The sequence below is a fragment of the Ornithodoros turicata genome, chromosome 8, assembly GCF_037126465.1.
Source record: "Ornithodoros turicata isolate Travis chromosome 8, ASM3712646v1, whole genome shotgun sequence".
In the NCBI taxonomy this organism is placed as follows: domain Eukaryota; kingdom Metazoa; phylum Arthropoda; class Arachnida; order Ixodida; family Argasidae; genus Ornithodoros; species Ornithodoros turicata.
The window spans coordinates 19,915,465-19,934,239 of record NC_088208.1 but is presented as its reverse complement, the minus strand read 5'-3'; the positions used below and the strand labels follow the sequence as shown (position 1 = coordinate 19,934,239).

The window sequence follows — 18,775 nt, the reverse complement described above, 5'->3', positions numbered from 1 at the left end:
TGTGACATTAGTGTTGTTTATATTATCTATAGTTTGACTTAGACGCGCTGCACAACATTTTTTTGTGAAGTCAGTGCGAATGCTTGCTTACATGGGACGGTGTTTGGTTAACAGGACATAGTTCGTGGGATATGCAACGGATGAATTGGGTGTGCATTTGGTAAATATTCAGTATGTTCTTTGCTTTGTTTGTTTCCAGGTTATTTGAAAAAGTCAGGGTGCTTCCTCAATGATGCCACCCTCGAAGAAGCTCAGCAAGCGACAATGTCATCGTTGCGCCACGCACCACAAGGCGTCGGAAGAAGAGTGCAACACGCAGTGAATTGGAAGGACAGTGATGTATTTTGTGTGCATTGGTTGTTTTTTGGTATTACTTCTTGATAGGCATTTAGTGATGGAATATTCTCCATTCCGTGTGTTTAAAGTACTGATCTCTGATGAAGTACATCAATGACATGGTATTACTCTGCTTAGTTCAGTGACGGATTCAGAGGGAAGGGTGGTTGGGCGATCGCCCAACGCTCCGTGCAAAAGTCCGAAAAACGCTGCTACTGTTTCATGCATCTCATAAAGTCCCCGAAGGAGAACAACTCTGCAAGGTTTCGTCGCATTTAGTAGACGCAAACATATTTTAGAATCATTCCCAAGTATGTGAAAACTCGCTGGCTCTCCGCTGTTGGCAACCTGTCCTGCACGAACGGAAGCTGCCGTCTTCGCAGTCGGCCGCAACCGGCTATTTGGCTCCGCTGCGACTTCGACTCGCGGCATTCTCCTGCGAAATGGTCTTCCAGTCCGGCTCACCTTGACCGCAACCGGCTACCCCGAGATCGGAAGGGCGCACGCCTGACGGCTGGCATGGAGGTGTGACGTCGTATTACACACGAAATGGCGCTTCTTTTGAAACGGCGAAACCGAAACCGAACGGTTAAACGCAGTTAATTACCAGTGTTCTGTAACAACCACAGAAACCAATACTAGCGGACTATGAGATTTGAGTTCACGCAAGCATTATCCACCCAACATTAGAAAAGTTTCGGTCTCTCTGTGCAGAACTACTTTAATTTTGCCTACCCGTGCGGCGTGTCTAAGCAACTTGTACCCTGCCGCCAAGGTACCGGTATATCCTCGGTTGGTATCGAACCCGCTGCCGCGACATCAGTATCAAAAACATATTAGTGCTTCTGTGAATGTTAGGGTATCGTTGATAACGTGGCTTCCGAAGTACCGAATCTACCGCACTCAATCAGCTGATGAGATTCTGAGTCATGCACGCGCTGCCATTGATTCCGGTATAGGTACGGTACCCTACTGGGAAAAGGCTTACAGGTTTATACGGGTCTCTCTAGGAACCTAAACATCCCATTTATATCTGCATAGGACTGATGTGGGATCCCATATGTCCTATATCTCAGCATAAGGGATTGATATAGGATCTCATATGGTATGAGACTGATGTGTGAGCTCTGCGGTGACGTTATCAACGATGCACTAACAGCTCCAGAGTCAGAGTGACGTCACTTCGTAACGCGATAGTGTGGATGGCCCTACAACAGTTACACGCAATAAATAAATAAATAAATATTTCTGCAGCGTTTTGCTAGTTGTATATTTGCTTCGTTGGTTCACAATTCTCCGTGTATTGGTTCACTCTGCGCAACCTTGCGGCTCCATAGACAGTGATCGCCGTAACCCTTCTACAATGCGCGTTACTCTCGAAGGTGGTCAGTGGCATCGTGTTGATGAACACCTGAAAAAAGACGAAGAACAAAGACAAGTTACGAGCGAGCGCAACATCTCCTGGACGAAATAAAGGATGGTCGCTACCAAAGAGTTACGTAATGCTTAGAAGGGAACTAAATAGGTCCCTGAGCATTTTCCAGTCATTAAGCTTCCAATGTGCAAACAAGCAGCTCCTATTCAATTCTAGCGAGCTTATAGGGATACGGCAGTTTGTATCTGCGCAGCGGAAAGGGTAAAGCTTGGGGAAACCACGTGACGAAGGTGTCTGCCCAATCACAAAGCAGCTATATAGGGCGTTCATAGACCGGCTAAAGGCTAGAGCCAGTAAAAAAGCTTCAGAGTATAGCGACACTGAGTTCCAAGGGCGAGTAGGAACGCCATCCTGTTTCTGCGACACGCTAGCGTCACGATGCCATCTACCGAGCGCGCTCTGAAATGTTGCTTTCTGTTGGAAGCAGCTCGTCAAGGTATCGTGAGCTAATTAATTGGGACAACGCCCCAGGAGGTCGCTAGTGCGACCATAAGGTGGTCCACTTAAAGGGGCACTGAAGCGCCAAAAAATTATCGCGGGATGAAAGATGTCGTTACCCTAATACCAACATGAAAGGGACAACATTCATCCGTTGCACCGCTCGTGATTTATTAGTGAAAGAAACCGCACGTTACGCTTTCCCTCTCACTGTCCTTCTTAAGACCGCCAACAATGCGGAGCGCGCTCGCATTGGATCTCCTCAAACGATTCGTCCAATCATCGCGTTGGAGAGGCGGTTTCGCATTGTCGCGCTCCTGGAGAAGGAAAGGGATAGCGTACATACTGGATTCTCCCGCTCACACATCACGAACGACGCAACGGATGAATCCCGCTCCTTTTGTATTGGTTTCAAGGTAACGGCATCTTTCATTCCGCGAGGAAAAACTGTTGCACTTTAGTGCTCTTTCACCAAGATCATATCGCCAATTATTTGTCCACAGCTAGCTGGGACACCATTTTTCTTCTCTCTGCGGCTTTCCCCCTAATCGTTGTAAAGTGGAGCTGTGGCGTTGACCGGAGAATGTCGCAAACAAGTTCATGACTTCACCCGCAAGGGAGCGCCACAGTCCGACAGTCGCTAGTGGATCTGCGAGTACGATATGGGGGCCTTGAGGGTCTTGACCGTGATCGCATTCACTGTTCATTTGGCATTCCTATGTTCTTGTACATATGCGAATATTATCTGCACGATTGTAAATTTTATAATTGCTACGTTCTCACAACTGCTTTGTGCGCACGCGCTGTGGCGCCGGTGACGTTGGGGGCGCCGAACAGCGTTGTATCTGGCTGCGTTCCAATACCCCGGTTAGTTGACTGCCTAGAGGTCTAACCGGAAGTGCCGCCATGTTAAGTCTCGTTCCAAATCTCGCCAAGTCCGCTATTCAGTCGGCTACCGCCTAGTGCGCATCGATGCAGTCTAGTTCTACGCCTGACCATCTGACAGCCGAAATGGAGACGCGCGTTGACGGTACCAGCGTGCCCGCTGTTTCTGTTGGCTTTAAATGTAAAGTTGCACAGAGTGGTATGTTTTTTAAAGCTGCGTTGAGAGTTGCAACACACGTTTAGTTGTGAAGGTGACAGTTTATGCACGATGTCCTACAAACTTAGCGCATTAGAGTCCTGCTGCGCTTGCGCCGTACGCATTTCTAGCGTGAGCAACGAGATGGCTCCACAGGCGCCTCGGCTAGGCAAGCCTGTTCCAATAGTGACAAGCAAAGGCTACTCAGCTGCCTAGTCAGGCGGCTTCGCGGGCGCGAGGTATTGGAACGCAGCCTGCGTTCCAATACCTCGCGCCCCTTTGCTTGTCACTATTGGAACGTGCTTGCCTAGCCGAGGCGCCTGTGGCGCCATCTCGTTGCTCACGCAAGAAATGCGTACGGCGCAAGCGCAGCAGGACTCTAATGCGCTAAGTTTGTAGGACATTGTGCATAAACTGTCACCTTCACAACTAAACATGTGTTGCAACTCTCTACGCAGTTTTAAAAAACATACAACTATGTGCAACTTTAACTTTAAAGCCAGCAGAAACAGCGGGCACGCTGGTACCGTCAACGCGCGTCTCCATCCCGGCTGTCAGATGGTCAGGCGTATAACTAGACTGCATCGATGCGCACTAGGCGGTAGCCGCCTGAATAGCGGACTTGGCGAGATTTGGAACGAGACTTAACAGGGCGGCACTTCCGGTTAGACCGCTAGGCAGTCGACTAACCGGGGTATTGGAACGCAGCCTCTGTATTCAATGGATTCAGTGCATGGCGCTGATTTACACGATGTAGGTCGACGAGGGTGGGAACTGGTATTGAGGAGAGCCGTGAGGTCTTGCCGGAGCCACTCAAAAACTGGAATTGATACTCTGAGTACACATGTGGGTGTGTATCGGTGCACAACAAGGATACTTCCTCGGAGAACCGCCAGGGTGCGACGCGAGTGTGAAAAAGGTCCATAGTCTATGGCAGCGTGACAGAAACCGAAACCAAACTTCGCGGGACCTGCAATCATGGCGGCGGTTTCTCTTTTTTCAAAGCACTCTGGAGCGGTGACGTCACTCCAAATGTCAGCGAACAAACCCACACATGCGAGCTCTGGAACGTGGTAGCTTACCTCGTACTTAAATCCACTCGCCTTGATCTTGAAAACGAAGTGTTCTCCATTGTCGACTATGAGGGGACACCTCTTCTCGACTCCCCAGACACCTCTGGTAAGCGTGTTCACAACAGTTACTCTTTCGCGGAAGCGTGGATTGATGTGTATCGCTACGTCGCCGGTAGATGTCTCCAAGTTGACAGAGAAACTAAAACAAAAAAGGCAATGAGAACAGCATAAAGACAGGTATGAACAAATCACTAAACAATTAAGCTTCGCTTTGCATTGAAGGGCTACTATGTGGTGCAAAAATTTCTCGCGGAATGGAATATGCCGTTTCCTTTACACCAACACAAGAGGAACGGGATGCATCGGTTCTTATCGGTCGATTTATGAGCGCTACAATTTACGTCTCTCCAGTTTTCCCCTCTCCATCTCAAGAAGTGTGACAGTGCGGGGACGCCTCGGATTGGTCTCCTCAAACGTCCCTCAAACGATGATTGGACAAATCGTTTGAGGACACCAATGAGAGCCCGCTCCGCATTGTCGACGTTCTTGAGAAGGAGAGAGTAAATTGCGGTTTCTTTCGCTCATGAATCACGAACGACCAAACGAATGAATCCCGTTCCTTTTGTATTCGTGTTAAGGTAACGGCATTTTTTATTCCGCGAAGGGAAATTTTTACACTCTACTGCCTCTCTCGACTGTGCACAACGCCTCGACTCCTGTGAGTGGAAGTAATAAGCTCTCCTCTACTGGAGGGAGCCATTAGGCTTCCATTAGGCCATTAGACGTGCCTGCACAATTCCTACACCCCTCAAGCCCTCTAGCAGCTCCTCGAGCAATCGTGATTCACTCCAGCCGAAACCCGCGAGCGACTGGACGGCTGCCATAACACCCACGAAACTCGACTCAAGCAACGCTCCAGGTTTGTATCGTCATCAAGCTGGAGAACTATCTAGAGTCATTTTCAACATGTCTAGCTGTAGGTTTAGTTGTTTTTTTTTAAAGTAGCGTAACTTATATTTTAGTTAGTGAGTGGGCCGCATCGACATCATGGCGTTTAATGTCATATTAGAAAATGACGTGTGGAATGAGCTTCGTAAATAATGTTATTCGAGACCCGAATGCAATTATAACGATAATGCCATTTTTCGTGTCCATGTGGCTCGGGTATTATCCGCTCATCTGAGCGAAATGAAAGTTCTTATCTAAGCTCTGCTTATCTAAGAAGAACATGTATATTTTCCAGATACCTGTCACCACCAGTAGAATGCCCCCTAGCCACAACCACAGGTTCGTCGATGAGCGGTTCCAATAGTGTCGACTAGGTGAGAATATGTCAGTCAATCAATCAATCAATCAATCAATCAATCAATCAATCAATCATTTTGCATGTGCATGTGGAAATGAAATAGGATAAAATTAAGTTCGCTGATGACATCAAAGATCGTCAGTATCATCACTAGGGCTTCGGAGTTCATGTAAAATGCATATTTTTAGGGTTCGCCCAAACGGATATCTATCGCACACACATTACCACGCACAACGACATAGATCCACAATGCTGCGTACGGTTGAACGGTGCAGTAGGACGCAGACATGCTGATGTATGACTATGTAAGAACGGTACCCAATACAGGCAGAGCGACAACACAGAAAACTCTCGCAGAATTTTTTGTGTTGTCTACTCTCCTTGTCTGGTGTACCGTCCTTTGGAGTGATGTTGTGGATGCCATAAGTATGGGGCCCGGGACTTTATGCACAAAAATCTTCCAAAAACAGGCATGCAACAAAAAAAAAAAAAAAAAAAAAAAAAAAATATGCGCTGCGAAACGTCTAAATATGCGCAAGATATGCAGGAATAATATGATGACGGGAATGCTGCTTCGCAAGCTTCTGCGTAGATCGGAGTTGCACACATATATCGCGGGATGTCGCGCAAGCGCGCCGTCAAACAAAGTGAGGTTCGCTTGGCAATTTTCAAAGTTCAATTGACAAAAATAAATTCCAAAGCCTTCCTAAATGGCGGCAAAAGTTCCCAGAAGGTAATTGCCGAAAGTCCCACAATCCTCCGGCGAGTACGTTGCCAGTTATAATTTTTTTAATCACTTTATCACCCTGTATATTTCGGAATATTTTTGTGCATAGTTGGACGCGTTTCGTGTTGCATATACATGCATATTTTGAAATGTTTTTGAGCATATTTATATGCGTTTCGTGCCGTATATTAGCATACATATTTTGGAATATCTTGTACATATGTAGATGCGTTTCCTGTCGCATATTTTGGAATATTTTTTATGCATAGACGCGTTTTGTGCCCCATATTTGCATGCATATGTGAGGAGGGAATCTGTTTTCCCTGTCGCGCTCTGCTCCCTGCCATAAACTTGAGACGCGGACATCGAGGCACCCTGCTGTGCTCGCACCGAGGACCGGGAACGACGCAAAGGGACCAATCCCGGGCTCGCTGCGGTCCCGGTTCGTGGAATGAAGGTCCGTGAAATGCCACGACCTTGGGAAGAATGTATATATTGTAAATAAACTACAACGTCTCGAAGACGTTCGAAAAAGTGTTTCGACTCCACGCTGTCCGTTTTTCTGTTGCTGGGGACAAGTCCCCGCACTTCGAAGTTTTTTCCCCGATACAGTTTTCAGAAGTGGGATCAGTTCCTTTAGCCCCGACGTATTACGGCTACGACGTTCCTGTGTTACCTCACGACTGAAGATGCCACCAACGTTACGGAGCAACGGCTCTGTGTCGACGACGGCCGGAGACGACGACAGCAGTCTTCGAAACGACAGCACCGAATCGATGGAATCGACGCCAATTAATCAAGCAGCTGCACGGCCGGATCCACTGAACCAGCTACTGGAGTTCCTGCGTTTACAAGAGGCAAGTCGAGACGCAATGCTGCGGGAACTTCTTCAATCCAGATCTGCGAGGGATGAGGGTCCCATTCCCAGAGCTGTGTTACCGGACCTGTCCAAAGAAGTACAATCCTTCAACGGAGACGGGGATGAGAGACAAGCAGAAGAATGGCTCAACACCTTCGAGCAACTAGCTACGCAATGCAGGTGGACCGACAACGCCAAACTGATGCTTGTGCAAGCCAAGTTGACGGGACCAGCGGCACGATGGTACGCCAGCAAAGTCAGCGACTGCAAGACGTGGGACTCTTTCGTGACGAACTTTCGGAAGATGTTTGTTCCCGGAGTGAGCGCTGTTACTCGCTACGACGACATGCGAAAAAGAGTACAGCAAAGGGGTGAGTCCTTGTTAGAATATTTTATGGACAAGGTCCATCTTTGCAAGAGATGCGGGTTGAGTGACGCGGAGACCAAAGAGCAGGTTTTATTGTGTACTTTAGATAGGAGTGCATACCAAATGTTAACGCCAAAATCACACGCATGCCTCGAAGATCTTCTTCATGATATGAAGCGTTGTCTTGTTATGGAAAAGGAACGTAAACAAATATTCGGCACTTCGACTTCCAAAACACCCAACGAAAAGGATCAGAATTTGGCTGCAACGGGTCCAAAACAGAAAGGAGGGAGGTACGCCTCCGCCAAAAACGCCCAGGGTAGGCTGAAATGCTTTAATTGCAACGAGTATGGGGATCACCTCGCCAAAAATTGCCCGAAGGAGAAGAGGATTAAGTATTGCACTCTGTGCAACCAAAACGGACACGGCAACCGCGAGTGTAAGAAGGCTCAAACGAACCCCAAGCAAATGCTTTGCATAGGTAAACACACTGCCGAGAAGTACATCAAGGAGGCATCCATAAACGAAAAATGTGTGGCAAAGGCATTTATAGACCAAGGCAGCGCAGTGACAATTATCACGGCATCGATGGCTTTGCAAGCGGGTGCACACGTGCGACCAGCCTGCAACGAAGACGCCCTATTCGGGCTGGGACAGGCAAAAACAATGCCAATTGGTAAAACAACGATCAAGGTGGCTATCGACGACGTTGTAGCGACTGTTGAAGCCTGTATTGTGCACGATAAGGCAATCGATTATGACATGCTCATCGGCCGCACGTTCATTGACCGTGACAATGTTGTCATGATCAAGGCGAAAGATCAAATGAAGTTGTATGACAGGAGTAAAGACGGACCATTTAAAGACTTTCAACTGGAACCTGTCGGCGGAAAATTAACATTGCGCAGCTCTGAATCGGTCGAAGTACCGCCAAACACCGTTCAATTCGTTAGGGCCCATACCGTATCGAAGACAGAGACATCTCTTGTCATGTTAACACACCAGAACAAGGACTTGGGGTGTCTCCTGCAGCTACACGAAGGGGAAACTCGTGTGCCCGTAATGAACGACACGAGTTTGCCTTTTGTGGTTCGGAAGGGCTTCAGTCTTGGAAGGGCCGAAGATGTAAGCCTGGATGTAATTTCTGACGAGCCAGGAAAGTCTGAGAGCGTTGCAAACGAAGAAAATATTGTGTTAACGGCAACGAAGGACGCATGCGAGCCTATAAGGGCTCAACAGGTTACGGTGGGACGGGATGTCACCGAAGAAGGAAAGATTTCTCTTGTCGAAATGCTAAATGAGCACCGCCAATGTTTCGCGATGGATCTAACAGAACTGGGGAAAACATCTGCAACGTGTATGTCCATTGAGGAAATTGAGAACGCGAAGCCCGTCTACTGCCGACCGTACCGCGCCACCCATGACGAGAGGGAAAGACTGAGGCGCATTGTTGAAGAACTAAAGGAAGCGGGAATTGTTCGCGACTCGGTGTCCCCATATGCCAGTCCCGTCCTCCTCGTAAAGAAAAAGAATGGGGAGTACCGCAAGGTTGTTGACTACCGGCGGCTTAACCAGCAGACTAAGAAGGACAGATTCCCGTTGCCGATAATTGATGACCAGCTTGACAGACTAAACGGAAGCAAGTATTTTACGACGCTAGATCTGGCGAGTGGATACATGCAAGTACCGATGAGCCCCGAGTCAATAGAGAAGACCGCATTTATAACGCCCGACGGGCACTATGAGTATATGTATATGAGCTTCGGGTTATGCAATGCACCAAGCGTCTTTCAGCGACTAATCAACAGAGTTCTGGGGAATCTTCGCTACGACACTGCAGTTTGCTATTTGGACGACGTGCTGGTGCCGAGTAAGACGGTAGAGGAGGGAATGGCCTCGTTAGAAAAGGTGCTACATGCCTTTGGAGAGGCAAACTTGACGTTGAAGTTACCAAAATGCGAATTTTTCATGCCAGAGGTAACGTTTTTGGGCTTCAAAATAACCCGAGACGGAATACAACCAGGCCCCGTCAAGCTAGAAGCCGTCAGTAACTACCCCAAGCCGAGGAATGTACATGAAGTACGGCGCTTTTTGGGACTGACTGGGTATTTTCGAAGATTCGTGCCACTCTACGCCTTGAAGGCGCGGGCACTAACGGAATTGACGAAGAAGGAAAGTGACTTCGTTTGGGGAGACCAGCAACAAGATGCGTTCGAGGCGCTCAGGGAGGAATTGACCAATGCACCTGTGCTGGCCTTGTACAATAGGAACGCCGAGACAGAGCTTCACACGGACGCCAGCCAGGAGGGCCTGGCAGGTATGCTACTCCAGAGAGGAGACGACGGTGATCTACATCTGGTGCACTGCGTCAGCCGACGCACGAATGACGCAGAACGGAGGTACCACTCGACCAGATTGGAGCTCATGGCAGTAGTCTGGTCAATTGAGAAGATGCGACACTTCCTGGCAGGAATTCATTTCACAATATATACGGACTGTCAAGCGATTGTTTATATGAATGCAATGAAGACTAAGCTACCACAGATTGCAAGATGGATGGATTTTATCCAAGATTATGACTTTACGATTCGGCATAGGGAGGGCTCGAAAATGGCGCACGTGGACGCTCTCAGTAGAGCACCCTGTGCTGGTGAAGCGGACTGCGGCAACGAAGATCGTCTTCAGGTGTTCTTCACGATGGACGAAGCCGAACGCATTTACGCGGTCCAGAGAGCCGACGATGATTTGAGGCACTTCGTTGAAATACTCCAGAAGAAACCGGACGAACGCTGCAAGCGGGAGAAGGGGGAAGTAAAGGGATTCCAGCTAAAAGATGGTATTCTGTACAAGATCCACGAAGACAAAGACGGGAGGAGATTGCTTTTCGTCATCCCAAAGAGCAATAGGAAGGCGACAACAATCAAACACCACGACCTGATGGGGCACAGCCACGCCGAAGAAACAGCCTGTAAGATCATGAGACGTTACTGGTTCACCGGTCTGCGCGGGTACGTGAAGCGACATGTCTCACAGTGCCTGGAGTGCTTGTTTCACAAGGGACCGTCAGGGAAAAAGGCGGGAGAACTGCATCCTATTACACCGGGTAACAAACCATTTGAAGTAGTACATTTGGATCACCTTGGACCATTCATACCAAGCACGCAGAGGAACCAAGAGTTGCTAGTGATAATCGACAACTTCAGCAAGTTTGTACAGCTCTACCCCGTAAGGAATACGTCAACTAAGTGCACCCTGAAGGCGTTGAGTCACTACGTTAACAGCTACGATGTCCCACAGAAGGTTATTACCGACCGAGGAACGGCCTTCACATCGTCCCAATTCGAAGGATATTGCCAAGACATGGGAATCCAACATGTGAAAATCTCCACGCAGCGCCCGCAAGGTAACGGCCAGGTTGAGAGAGTGCACAGGACGATTATTCCGAGGATTGCCATGGCAATCGAGAGGCCAGATCACAAAGATTGGGATAAGAACATCGACGAAATTCTGCGCAATATAAACACTACACGTAGCAAGACTACGCAAAAGACCCCATTCCAAGTTCTCTACGGCTTCAACGCTAGGCATCACGACAGTCGACTGCGCGCGTTAGACGCCGACGACGAATCAGAAGCCAGCTTAGAGGAGGTCAGGCAACAGGCCAGAGAGGCCACCGAGAAGCAACAAACGCAGCAAGCTCATCACTACAACTTGAGACGCCGAGCTGCACCAAAGTACGATGTTGGCGACATTGTAGTCGTAAAACGTCTCCCAGTTCACACGGGAAAACCAACCAAGACGCAGCAAAAGTACAGGGGTCCAATGGTTATTGATGCCGTGCTTCCTCACGACACCTATCGCGTCACCCAATTAAGGGGAAAACGTGGCAGACGCGACTACTGTACAACGGCACATGCTGACCAAATAAGGCTCTGGCTTTCTTGCAGAAATGACGCGTGTGAGATAACTGATGATAATGAATCTGATGCAGATTCGGATTAATGAGTGCTGATTCCTTGTACTGCTTTCATTCTTGTATGTCTTCTTTGAAGTTAATGTTGCTTACCTTGATGAAAAGTACGAATATGCATGTACGAAAAGTGCGAATACATGTTTCACGTTATTACTGATGTGATGTGATGTGATGTGAGTAAAGAAAAAATGGGGATGTAAGTTTCGTTATTACTTTCGCACACTGTTTCATTTGTTACATGATAAGTTGTGTCTTTTTACGAATTGCTTGCCAAGGAATCTGATACTTGTATATGACATTGTACAGGAATATAGCTTTACTGTTGCCCATGATTCACCTGTATCCTTGTCAAAGCTTTCTGCACGTAAGGCTATGCGCATCATAATTGTTATAATGTAACTGATATTTTTCAAGTGTATTCCTGTTTACAACGTGAGGGTTTATGTAGTGTTACGTATAGCTGATTGTCATTGTATATTATGGTTTACGCCTGTTTTCCGAAGATGGCATGACAATGTGTCAATGTTTGCCTGTACATATTTCGAGGGCGAAATGAAAGCAGAATGGCCGAGTGTGAGGAGGGAATCTGTTTTCCCTGTCGCGCTCTGCTCCCTGCCATAAACTTGAGACGCGGACATCGAGGCACCCTGCTGTGCTCGCACCGAGGACCGGGAACGACGCAAAGGGACCAATCCCGGGCTCGCTGCGGTCCCGGTTCGTGGAATGAAGGTCCGTGAAATGCCACGACCTTGGGAAGAATGTATATATTGTAAATAAACTACAACGTCTCGAAGACGTTCGAAAAAGTGTTTCGACTCCACGCTGTCCGTTTTTCTGTTGCTGGGGACAAGTCCCCGCACTTCGAAGTTTTTCCCCCTTACACATATTTTGGAATGTTTGTGCATAAAGTTCCGGACCCTAATGAACGATTACAACTGAGTATTTTAGTATGAAAAAGTGGTTTAAAGTTGTACATATCAATTCGCTCGCTCACTCACTCACTCACCCGCGCTATGACTATTCATGATTGGTACTAGTAATGACTATTGCGTGACTAGATAACTATTTATATCTACTCACGGCATCATGACTATTCTGCTTTGCATTGTCATGGCATACAGGATGACTTTACTTACATCGATAAGAGGATCGCTGATGAATCGTCGAGGGTCACCATTCCAAGCCTGTAATATAGGTAATTTATTTTGGTTACGTTAACTTATTTCCTCTAATTATCATCAATTACCATCAACGTTGTTTTGGTCAAAGTACAAACTCAACGAGAATACGTTTTTAAAGCGTGTACAGCAGCTTTGAGCAAAAGTATCAGAGGTAAACGGAAGCACCGGACAGGACACACATACAGCTCGGGATTTACAAACTGGCCAAGGGAATGCGCCCATAATGGCGGACAAATGGAGCCTCTAAACAATAATAATAAGGGTAATAAAGGTCACGCGATCGGCAGGTGAGAAAGTCCTCTGACCCAGGTAAACGTGATTTGTAAAAGGTAATCATCTGTTTTGTCCCTCTGTCTTTTTTTTTTTTTTTTGGTATCGAATCGCCGGCTTGATTGTTTGGCAGGACGGAAACTGCAAGCTGCTCAGGCTGCTATAAAACTAAATTGTAAATAACTGGATGCGAATTGAATTCGATTTATATATGTATACGGTGATAGTGAGCGCCGTAAGGTTAACTTCGCCGTAATTGCTTTTTGGGACACAATTATGCCTTAAAGTGGGAAAAAAATAATTTCCACGCGAAGAGGAGAAGTGTGGAGTCTTGTGTTGTGTTCAAAGTGCCGAAGAAGCACCGTACAGTTTGCGATGGCAAAATACGGTCGTCTCTTGGTTTTCTGCCGACGGGAATATGTCGGGAAGCGCTGAAACGACATGTAAACAAGTCACATGACCTCAAAATGACGTTGCCCATGACGTGTGAGCACGACAAGATGGCGGTTTTGGGAAAAGCACTCGCTTATCGCTTGTAGTTACAGAAATGGCAGGTTTATGTCACCCCTGTGCTTAGAGTATACTTAGAGCAATTATGTTAGCGCCACCTGGGCAGCGAAAGCGAAAGCTTTGTGGCAAGTGTATACTACAACAATTTACAATTTTACATTTATAGCTAGCAGCCCAACGTAGAATTCTTTGGTGCATCACTCGTCTTCAGTTTGCAAACCATACGCAGAAGAGAGTGTCGTTTGCATTGATTTTCTCTCTTGGTGGACGCGACACCACGCGCCCATAAAAGGAAGCGCGTTGCGCACGTGGCGAACTCTGCAGAGGAGGAACTATGAGAGGAGGCCGCGTGACGTCACTGCTAGTCTTCCGGTTTCAGTTTTACAGTTGCCTATATTGCATGATTTCGGTAGTTTCGGAATTTATGAATAGGTGTCATCGTAGTGTTTCGAGATGGACTCCAAAGTGGCGTGCGCAGAGCCTGCTGATTGGCGTTTTCGGGTACGTGACCAAACGTAACGTAACGCCTCAAGCAAGCAAAAAATAACCATCCATTCATATATGGCGCTTTCTTCCTTCCTCCATCATCGGAACATACTTCATGATGTTCGCCTTCATTGACGTCTTCCGGACTATTCCGACACTGACGCGCGGCATGCGGCTATGCGGAGGCGCTCCTCATACTGTTCGAACGCGCCTAGGGTTGTCATGATTGGCTGTGGAATCGAATCCCTGCAGTTCTTTGCTCCATGGTTTCCAGACAGATCCCCATTGAAGTTGTCCCAGGACGTGTATTAATTTCCCATTCCCCTACTCCTTCCTGTCTTTCACCCATTTCTTCATTTCGTAGATATATATAGATGTAGAAAGAAATCGGAATATATAGGTCGCGCCGATGCGATTAGAGTCACTAAATAGGGGTACAGAGTATCGCAGTCTTTTCCGCGCCGGAGCCGCCGTTCAGTGTTCTTGATTGGGCCGATCGTGTCACGTGGTTTCTCCTTCCAAGAACGCGCCGTCCATGTTGAGTCCCCTCCATCCAAAACCGGTTTCCTCGGTTGCGAGCTGGCTCGGCTGCGCGATGTTCTCCGGCGGAGAAGGGGGAGATGGGCGTCCCGTTGCTAGGCGACGCAGCCGCACCGGACACAAGATGGCGGTCTCGCTCGCCGGCGTGGCTTAGTGTCGCTACTCTGCCCCCAATTGGGTGACTCTGGGTGCGATCAGCTGTTCCCTTTGTGTGCTGTACACTGTTCATAAGCTACAGTTGCTCCGTAGTGCTAATAGGTTACAAAAAAGTCCTACGCTTACTCGAGAAGATGTCATCTTGGAAGTTGACTGTCTTTATCGCCTGAAAAAGATAGGACGTTACTGTCTTATCGGACCGCCCTTTTCAAGAGCGCTATCTATGAGGTACAACAATAGGACTGCGTAGCCTGACATCTCCATATTTTTTATTTCTCACTCAGCCAGTCAATCTGTGTTTTCGATGTTGGATGAATTCTGCGTGTGTTTTTCGGCGTTTAATGCCACGGCGTCTCTACTTCGCTTAACCACCGGTCAGTCGACGAAATTTGTTTTTGTGAAACAGATAACGACGATTGTTTGAAAGAGTAATCTAGAATTACCATTCAGTTAATCTTGTAGAAAATGACGGCATGCTTTCAAGACTACGCGTACCGTCGAGGCGTTCTTGGCCTTAGAAATGAACTTCACCGCATAGCACACTCCTACACTCTTAAAAATGAACTTCACCACATAGCACGCTCCCAGCCAACCATCATCCCGTGTGATATCGTTCCCTTCTTTGATTTGTTGAAAACGGGAGGCGTACGCCTTTTTGTGACACTTATGCAGAAATGTTAATTATCACAAAAAGGCGTACGCCTCCCGTTTTCCACAGATCATGTGAGAGAACGATGTCACCCGGGATGATGGTTGGCTTGGAGCGTGCTATGTGGGGAAGTTCATTTTTAAGAGTGTACCAACCATCATCTCGAATGATATCGTTATCTGCCCTGAAAACGGGAGGCGTACGCTTTTTTGTGACACTTATGCCGTGTTCATAATTGTCACAAAAAAGGCGTACGCCTCCTGTTTGCAACGAATCAGGGCAGATAACGATATCATTCGAGATGATGGTTGGCTAGGAGCGTGCTATGCGGTGAAGTTCATTTCTAAGAGTGTGGGGCGATGTCCCGTGAATGATACACTACGCAATGTGCGCACGATTGGAGGGGAATATGTTACATGGTGTTCCCATGACATTCCCAAATTCCCGTCTCCAGGGGGGAGGGAATTCCTCAGGGGGGTTGAGAACCCCCTGAGCTAGTCATAGTCAAGGCACACGACAAAAGTAAAACCTATAGGCCGTAACATATGTGCGAGCCAAAACGGGAGAGGATGCATAGCTTTATTCACGGAACGTCAGCAGTATATACACTCTTAAAAATGAACTTCACCGCATAGCACGCTCCTAGCCAACCACGATGTCGAATGATATCGTTATCTGCCCTGATTTGTTGAAAGCGGGAGGCGTACGCCTTTTTGTGACAATTAACGTTTCTGCATAAGTGTCACAAAAAGGCGTACGCCTCCCGTTTTCAACAAATCAGGGGGGAGAACGATGTCACTCGCGATGATGGTTGGCCAGGAGAATGCTGTGTGGTGAAGTTCATTTTTCAGAGTGTGATTACAACAGGAAAAAGTACGTATAGGGCATCCGAACTCCATGCACTCGGAACGCTTCGCGCGTTCTCTTATCCTGACTATTTGGGCGAACGACGCGACACCTATACAGCTTGTTCTCGAGGCCAATAGGCTTATCACGTTTATTCGGAAACGTTATCGTGAAACTTGCACCTTTTCCGAAAACTCTTTTACACTCTTAAAAATGAACTTCACCGCATAGCACGCTCCTAGCCAACCATAATATCGAATGATATCGTTATCTGCCCTGATTTGTGAAAACGGGAGGCGTACGCCTTTTTTGTGACACTTATGCTGCTCATAATTGTCACAAAAAAGGCGTTCGCCTCCCGTTTTCAACAAATCAGGGCAGATAACGATATCATTCGATATTATGGTTGGCTGGGAGCGTGCTATGCGGTGAAGTTCATTTTTAAGAGTGTAGGAGCAACGTTAACAGACGCTTAGATGGGCAAACCCACAATGCACGGAGCCACTATTCTGTAGTCGCCCGTAGTATAGCTGTCTGGCGAAGTAAACACCAGAATCATTAACGCTATTAGTGAAGTAAAAGCCGCGGAACGTACCGACAAAAAGGGGTAACGAACAAAAATACGTACCTTCAGTGGCTGGAAGGAGCGGATCTCGACGACACACGACGCCGGAGTGCAAAGTGCGTTGTGTAGATGTATATGAGTCTGGAGAGGCGTACAGCGTCGATATCAGTGACTGCTCCCTATGGGTGGTTTTGAACTTCCTGTCAAAATGCCACGAGGGATGTTGCAATGTCCGGTTCGAACTTTTGCTGGAGTCGTATAGCGTCGGAATGTTTTCAACGTAAAAATAAGCTGATGTTCAGCGCTTAACTGCACAAATTCTGCGGAAAAAGGGCATAAAATGTATCGCGTGCCCTAAGATCCTGCGGCTTTAGAAAAATATCATCAGCGTAAACGAAAATTGCACTACACTCTTAGAAAAAAACGGGTGAAGCAGTTACACCTTTTATAGGAGGTAATAATTGTCTCATATGTTGTGCCTAAAAGGTTGCTAAGTTCTACCTGCTGCCTACGAATGATAGGGTTACCGCTTCTGATTTGGTGAACGAGGAGGGCGTACGCCTTTTTGTAGAAATTTGAATATATATGAAATTGTTACTACCACCCTTTATCAGATGCTATGTTGACCTACACTCTTAAAAATGAACTTCACCGCATAGCACGCTCTTCGCCAACCATCCTCTCGAATGATACCGTTATCTGCCCTGATTTGCTGAAAACGGGAGGCGCACGCCTTTTTTTGTGACACTTATGCTGTTCATAATTGTCACAAAAAAGGCGTACGCCTCACGGTTTCAACCAATCAGGACAGATGACGATATCATTCGAGAGGACGGTTGGCGAAGAGCGTGCTATGCGGTGAAGTTCATTTTTAAGAGTGTAGGTGGTAACTGTAGAAGTTACCACCTTTTCACACCCTTTGTTCTTAGAGTGTAAGGGGTGTAGGCACTTGTCACCAAATGCCGTGCTGTGTACTTATCACGTTGAATTGCGCGCGGCTGAGATGACATTATCAACGCATAATGTGAAAAGAATATCGCTGAAGTCACAGCTTCGTCCCAAACTAAAAAGAAGCGATTACATGCATACTACCCTCAGAGTGCGGAAGATTGCTGCGCAAAATATTTCCTCTACATTTTGTTGGGGGCCATATCTGCAATGCTTCATGTTATCTTTGCTATCTGAAGGTCATATTGACCGCGTTGTAACGGAACACTTCGCACGCAGCAAAATATCGCGATGTCAAAGTGCACGCCAAACGAAACCGAGACATGCACGATGTATCACGAAATCTAAACTTTGTCATAAGAGAAATGCGTGCGAAGTATTTGTTAAAGGACCTTACTTCTTCGGGGGCAGGCGTTCCTAGGCGATCTCATCTTTGTTGTCGTTTACGCAGGAGTTTATAAAGATTTGCTTTGCTCCAATAGACCTCTCCCTGTTTGTAAACAAATGACGTTATAGTGTTCGACAGCGCCACCAATTTGGTAGAGTTAAACTACGGTACTCTCAAAGCTATAGGGGACGAACAAGGTTGCGCCCGAAAGCCACGGTCTTGAGGGGATTACGATGGTCCCTGAAAGGGACGAGACCTTCGGTCCTGCTTTTCTTTCGATAGGAAGCATCGAACAAGTGTTCATTCGTGGAACCCAGCCCTCCCCTTGCGATTTGTTTCGGTTTCAGTCTGTCTACCAACGCCATGACGACGTTTCTCGGGTAGAGGTCTATTGAGCGAAATTTCGGACCGGATGTTGGGAGACCCAGCATGCATAGCGCCACTTCTCAACTTGAAAGCCACCCATTGTGTAATGGGGATGTTATCGCTGCTCACCTTACCTGTTCCGCGTCAAGCGTGTAGGTGCAGAGTTCATAAAGGCCGCTTAAGGTCAGAATGATAGGGTTATAGGGTTTATTCACATGACGTCATACACAGGAGAGCGCCATTGCCGCTACCAAATTTGCCGCCATAATGTATGT

General features: G+C 47.3%; 1 protein-coding gene across 1 annotated transcript; it reads right to left on the bottom strand.

Moving 5' to 3' along the window:
- Positions 1-1,589: 1,589 nt before the first annotated feature.
- Positions 1,590-16,963, bottom strand: LOC135366627 (galectin-9-like). The gene is made up of 6 exons (XM_064599416.1): positions 16,862-16,963; positions 14,865-14,904; positions 12,732-12,779; positions 5,611-5,681; positions 4,373-4,562; positions 1,590-1,747 (listed from the first exon to the last, which is right to left on the bottom strand). Exons 2-6 carry the CDS (start codon positions 14,877-14,879, stop codon positions 1,598-1,600), a joined length of 474 nt encoding a protein of 157 aa, XP_064455486.1. The 5' UTR covers positions 14,880-14,904; positions 16,862-16,963; the 3' UTR covers positions 1,590-1,597.
- Positions 16,964-18,775: the final 1,812 nt, after the last annotated feature.